This window comes from Alligator sinensis, unplaced genomic scaffold (genome assembly GCF_000455745.1).
Source record: "Alligator sinensis unplaced genomic scaffold, ASM45574v1 scaffold1711_1, whole genome shotgun sequence".
Lineage (NCBI taxonomy): Eukaryota > Metazoa > Chordata > Crocodylia > Alligatoridae > Alligator > Alligator sinensis.
In genome coordinates, this window is record NW_005843590.1 from 79,684 (window position 1) to 85,770 (window position 6,087).

At 58.7% G+C, this 6,087-nt stretch overlaps 1 protein-coding gene across 3 annotated transcripts; it reads left to right on the plus strand.

Annotated features, from left to right (window-relative positions):
* The first annotated feature begins 309 nt into the window (after positions 1–309).
* Positions 310–6,020, plus strand: LOC106723335. 3 transcript variants are annotated; one of them, XM_025195562.1, is made up of 8 exons: positions 310–604; positions 974–1,086; positions 1,493–1,591; positions 1,768–2,142; positions 2,819–3,130; positions 3,385–3,744; positions 4,358–4,516; positions 4,883–6,020. In XM_025195562.1, the coding sequence occupies exons 3-8, from the start codon at positions 1,573–1,575 to the stop codon at positions 4,894–4,896; spliced, it is 1,239 nt and encodes a 412-aa protein (XP_025051347.1). In that variant the 5' UTR covers positions 310–604; positions 974–1,086; positions 1,493–1,572; the 3' UTR covers positions 4,897–6,020. The 3 variants fall into 3 exon arrangements, with proteins under 3 accessions (XP_025051347.1, XP_025051346.1, XP_025051348.1); XM_025195561.1 differs by lacking the exon at positions 974–1,086; XM_025195563.1 differs by lacking the exon at positions 974–1,086 and having other exon boundaries at positions 4,909–6,020.
* The last annotated feature ends 67 nt before the right edge of the window (positions 6,021–6,087 follow it).

Genomic DNA, 6,087 nt, shown 5'->3' on the forward strand with positions numbered 1-6,087 from the left:
TGGGGCTCCCATATCCCTGGGGTGGCCCTGACTGCTCTGGGTGAAGGGAAACTGGAGGAAGCTGGTGCTGGGGTGCACCGGGCCAGGAAGCGCAGGGCTGAAGGGGACATTGGGCCTGTGCCCTATGCCACAGCCAGCCCTGGACCCCCAGACCGCCCAGGTCCTGGTACAGGAACTAGGGGGCACAACACGAGAGCAGGGTGGGGGCATCGTGCCAAGTGCCAGGGAGGCTGGGGGCTCCCAACATGACCCAGGCCTGTCACGCAGACCCCAGAGGCAGCACAGGGTTTTCTCTCTCTTCCAGCTGCTCCCAGCATCTCTGTCCCCCAGCGCATTGCTGTGGCTGGGACCATCGTCTCCCTCCCATGTCACGTGGGGGGTTTCTACCCCAAGGATGTGGATGTCGCATGGCTGCGAGATGGGCGGGTCCTGAACAACACCACCCCTTCTGTCCCGCAAAGAAACCCCGATGGGACCTTCAGCTTCACCCTGACCTACACTTTCACTTCTGCCAGGAGCGATGCTGGCAGCATCTTCTCCTGCCACGTCCAGCACCTGGCTCTGGAGCAGCCCCTGCGAGAGGAGTTCCCCTTGGAAGTTGCAGGTCAGGATACAGATGGGGCCTTACAGTCAGCCCTGGGGGCAAACGTGGGCAGATCTAGGATTTGGGAATGGGAGGGGAGGGGTGGCGGGGTGCAGATGGCGTAGCGCATTCTCATGACAGACCCAACACGGCTTCTTCTCCAGTTAAAGAGAAATGAGAAGCTTTACCAATACGCTGGAGGGAGTGCTATACTGATCCCTTTAAGAACAAAGCAAAAAAATATATATATAAAACTATTGGAATGTGCCCTCATTTGCTACAGTTTTTATCTATTTTTAAATAGCATAATAAACTAGGCCAAAAAATAGGCAAGGTTATTGTATTATGAGTGCTGTCATAATTATAGATGTATTTATGTCTCCAATTCAGATTCATAAAGGAAAATCTAGCCTGCTGGAGTGCCTTGTCAGTGCCTCCAGTACTTCACTGGCAGTTATTTCTACCCCTGAATTACTGCACCTGAGATAAGGCTGTAGCTAGAGGTAAAAGCAGTCTGCAGGGCTGTAAGATAGAGCAGAGAAGTGGCCAAGAGTGCCTGGCAGGCTGCAGCGCTGCAGAAGAAAGGGGAGCTGGAATAGGGGCACATTGAGACCATTAACAAGGAGAGAGGGTTGTTAACATGTGTGGAGGGGAGAGAGATTAGCAGGAATCAGGGAGATGACAAGCAGCCATGATGGCAATGCACTGTCTCAGCGCTGCCTGCATGGAAATGCCATGGCCTGTGCGCTGCCTGCATGGAAATGGTGTGCCTCTCCCAGGCAGTTAAGCCTAAACCCTGGGGGAGGAGGGTTGAAAGCAGGGTGTGACTGCACTACTGTCCTCCCCCCACCTCCCATTCACCCCTGCTGAGCAGAGCCTGATGGGGCTGTGATTTTCCTTCCCCTTCAGTGCAAGAGGCAGGCACAGATCGCACTGGCACCATCATCGGAGTCTCCCTGGGGATCGCGGTGGCAGTGGCAGCTGCTGCAATGGCCATTTACTGCTGGAGTAAGCGGCGGGACGGTAACAGGGACAAGGCTGGGGGTTGTAGGGAGAGGAAAAAAGCAGAGGCCACAGGAACCTCTCTGCAGGGTGCGGTCCCCATCCCTTCACCCTTCTGCTCTGCAGCTCTTGGCCCCCCATGCCCTTCAACCCAACTGACCCAGCTGTTGCTCTGACTCCAGGCAGGAAAGCCCCCTACTCGGTCTCCGAGGTGCAGGGGCCAGCGCAGTACGTGCTGGGGCAGGAGGTGACACTGCGCTGCGTCATGGAGGGGACGTTTCCTGAGGACATGGCTGTGACATGGAAACTGCTGCACGGGGAGGTCGGGATGGGGGTCGGGGAGGATGGAGCTGGGGCTGGCCCAGAGCACCAGCCGCTGTTGCACCCTCTCCCTGAGCACTGGAAAACAACACGGGAGAGATCCAGGACCTGCCTCGTGGCCTCGCTGATCTTCACCCCCACAAAGCAGGACGACAGGGTGCGCATCAGGTGTGTCTTCCAGCACGAGGCCAGACAGATCCGGGAGCAGCGCGAGTCCCAGGAGATACGGGTGTGTGGTGAGTGGCCAGGCCTGCAGAGAGGCCCAGGACTGGAGCAGCCTCCATGGCCTGAGCCTTACCTTCACGGAGGCTTGGCAGGGTGGGTGGATGCACCTGCCGGGCGCGGGCACGGGCACAGGGGCCCTTGGGCCATTGCCAGGGGTGGGTTCAGTGTGGGCAGCAGCTGCTCTGCCCTGATTTCTGTCCTGGGGGAGCTGAGAAGGATCCCATGCAACAGCCTGGGTGTCCTGCCCCACGGTCCCCTCAGCTCCTCTGCATGTGGCAAGGAGACTTTGTGGAGTTGGCCCTCAAGGCCCAGGAGTTTGTGCCCTGCCCTCCATGCTCATGGCTACTCCAGGAGCGTGTCCAGTCTCCTTGGGATCCTGCTTAGGCGGCTCTGAGCACACAGAGCATCACCAGGGAAGCCCGAGGGGCTGGGTGCAGGGCGCGTGGCACTCCCTAGTGTCCCTCGTGGCCCAGCTGATGTGGGAAGGGCCAGGTGGGGGGATGGCTGTCGAGGTAGAGATCTCCCCTCTCCTTTTACCGGGCCACGGCTCCAGTGCCCAGAGGGGTCTGCGGGGCTAGAGAGAACCTCACAGGGACCCCGCATGGAACCACAGCATGGCAGGGATTTTCCCGTGCCCAGAGCACATCCCAGCCCGGGCTCTCACTACCACTCCTGCTGCGTCCCCAGCCCGGCCAAGGCTGTCCAAGATCCGGGTGCTGCCGGACTGGGACCCCCCAGAGGAGGTGCCATTCAGTGTCCAGATCCAGAACTTCTACCCCCGTGACATCCACCGCGTGGAGTGGAGCTGCGACGGGAAAGTCTGGGAGAGGTCTGCACTGAGTGAGGTCGAGGACAACGTGGACGGTACCTTCACAGCGACGAGCCTCTGGAGAGTGCCCAGCCGGTGCCTGACGCAGCCGGAGCCCCGAGTCCGAGTGTCCGTACAGCACAGTCCTGCGGACACCCCTGTTGAGGGAGAGCTCAGCCTGAAGGATGCCGGTGAGTGATGGCTCCCCTGGGCTCGGGAGCGGGGATCGTAACCTCCCGGACCCAGCCAGGCCACTGACGGGGACAAGCTGTGGGGTCCTCTGGTCCCCATCCCATTGCCCAGCTGGAGATGCTGGTGGGTCAGGGTGCAAGGGGGGAGATTTCAGGGGTCCCAGCCCCACTGCGGGGGCTCAGTCTCTCTCTCGCATCTCTCTCCAGCTCCACTGACAAAACCTCTCACTGTCTCTGGGTGTTTCCTTCCCCAGGTCTCCTGCGGCCCCCAGAGCTGTCACAAATCTCCGTGTTGCATTCATGGTGGACCTTTGGTGGGCGTAAAGTCACCATGAGCTGCCTCATCACGGGTTATTTCCCGGGGGAGCTGAGCTTGACCTGGCTCAGGAGGGGTGTTAGAGGTGCTGGCGCCGTGGCCCTGCAGGACTCATCTGAATACAGCATCGACCCTGGTGTAGCCGTTCTAGCACGGGACGGGAAGAGGTTCCAGCGGGAGACGAGACTCCACTTCACGCCCTCCCTACTCGGTGACATGGGTGCAGAGTACATCTGCCAGGTGGGACATGTTGCCCTGGAGACCCCCATCGAGAGTCGTTGCACGTGCAGTCTGACAGGTCAGTCCCACGGCGTTCAGCGGGTTGCAGCCCAGTGTGAACAGCGATGCCAGCGCTGCGGTTCCCGTGAGCTCAGCGTCCAACGCCGCGCTGGGAGCAGTCCCTGACAAGAGCCGTCCCCTCCCCACTCGCTCCTCAGCTCTCACGGGCTGGGGCTGCATCCCAGAGAGCCGCCGGGCTCCGGAGTCAGCGCGGAGGGCAGCACAGCCAGCCCCGCTGCCGGAGCCCATTTCAGGACCGTGGGAGCCCTTGCCCCAGCCCGAGGTTCGTCCCTGAGCAGGACCCACGAGCTGGAGCTGGCCCAGGTGCTGCAGGTTGTGGCCTGGGGGTCTTGGGGTGTGAGCAGCCTGCTCCAGTCCCCAGCACTGCCCTCTGACCCCTCTCTGCCCCATGAGGGTCTCCTCACTGCCCTTCTCTGCCCATAGCATCCCCCAACGTCCCCTGACACTCACAGGCCAGCCCCTCACCACGGCTCCTCAAGCTGAGAAGCTGTGACCTTCTCCCCCTTCCCTGAGCACCGCTCCCCATCCGCCAGGGCAGGGAACGTGACCCCAGGGGGCTGAGGGTGATCAGATCAGGAGGGACAGGACATGCCCATGCTGTTCCCTTGCAGGCGGCTACCAAGCACAGAATCCAGCCCAGAGCTCCCCCCAGCTCCCCGCAGAAGATGAGACTCCTCTTCCGCATCATGGGGCAAATGACATCCATGTGGAGGGTACACCTCTCCCTAAAGACCCTCCTAGCAGCACAGAACAAGGATCTGCAATGACAGGTGAGCCTGAGCTGTGCAGTTAAGGACCGTGCCTCTCACCGAGTGAGCAATTTTCCCCATTAGTCCACAACCAGTGCCGGACATGGCACAACCCAGAGCAGCAATAATTCACCCCACCAGCCCGTGGGCATGTCCACAGAACAGCTTCACAGAGGGGCCTCAGGACACAACATGGGCCGCACCAGGCCTCGGTCCCTAGATCTGTCTCCTGGGCCAGCCAAAATGTTCCCCCAGGATCCATGCCACAGCGCTGGGGCCGAGGGAGATGTCCTAGTACAGAGCATGAAAGGAAACACAGCTCCAATCTAGAACAGGGACAGGTGGGACATTTTGGAGGGAGGGGCTGACTGCCATCAATTAATACAGCCCAGCCTTCTTGATGTCACATGCAGCAGACCACTGAAAGCCTGGGATATGACAGCATGGATCACACTTCCCATCGGGGCTGAGGAAGAAGAGGAAGAAGATGCAGTTCACAAGATGACGGCAAGCAATGAATGACCATTTTTCCCCTTGATAAAGTCTTTTGTCCCAAGGCAGCCATGAAATACATCCCCCCCACACCCTCACACTCTGATCACTTCTCTAAGGACAGAGCCACAGCTCTAAGTATGGAGGAGAACAAATTTATTCTTTGCTCTTTCTGGGTACTCTATTTGGCTTCTGTACCAGGCAGCTGCAGTGTATATCTCGTCCTGTACGTAAGTGGAATAAAACCCATCTTACTGATGCCTAAAACCTATCTAGTAGCATGATAGGAAGGTGCAGCCCATGATCTGATCCTTTTGCTCCTAGTTTTGTCCTTGTCTTTGAGTGTCACAAGGGCCCAGACGGTCCCAGCAGGAGGGGAAAAGATGCACCGGTGAGACATGGAGACCACTCACAGGCTTGGCCCTTCTACCTGGCTCTGAGCCTGCCCAAAGGGCCCCATTGCAACAAGGGCACCTGAGATCATCTGCAGGTGGAAACCCCCTGGCAGGGTCTAGGTAATTAACAGCACGCAGCAGGTCTCTTAGATGAGGTCAATTGCTTTGCTTGTAATGCATTATCTTTAACTCGCCCAGGTTTTGGAGCATCAGTCAATACCTGCAGCATTCAAGAGCGAGTTTGCACAGCAAAGACTGCTGAAGTGATGCTCTCCAGAGGGAATGGGTCTGTGTTACCGGGTGGGGTGTCAGCCACTGTGAGAACAGGCCGAGGGTGTTATACTGGGGAGAGAGCACAGAGCCGGGAGAGAGGAAGGGACCTGTAGAGGTCATGTCTCACGTGGCCCTGGGCTGCGGCAGGATCAGCCCTGTGCAAACCAGCCCAGGCACGTCTATCATCTAAGCTCCAAGTAACACAGCACTGTCACCATACCCCATCATGGGAGACCAACACCTGTGTCTTGCTGTTGTTTTTAGCTTGAGAAATCAGCCCCTAACCCTAACCCTACCCCAGCCCCTGCTGCCTCCGCCAGAGAAAGCAAACCCACCCCAGGACATCCCCAGTGACCTCAGAGCAAACTTCTCTTCTGTCACCCCCAGAAGCAATCTTTTGTCCCCTCAAACCCCTGGAAGCGCTAGACCCCC

Excerpts from the sequence above, each read along its gene's own strand:
- LOC106723335 (XM_025195562.1), top strand. Across the intron at positions 2,143-2,818 it reads CCAGGAGATACGGGTGTGTG|CCCGGCCAAGGCTGTCCAAG; the intron begins GTGAGTGGCCAG and ends CTGCGTCCCCAG. Across the intron at positions 3,131-3,384 it reads GCTCAGCCTGAAGGATGCCG|GTCTCCTGCGGCCCCCAGAG; the intron begins GTGAGTGATGGC and ends TTCCTTCCCCAG.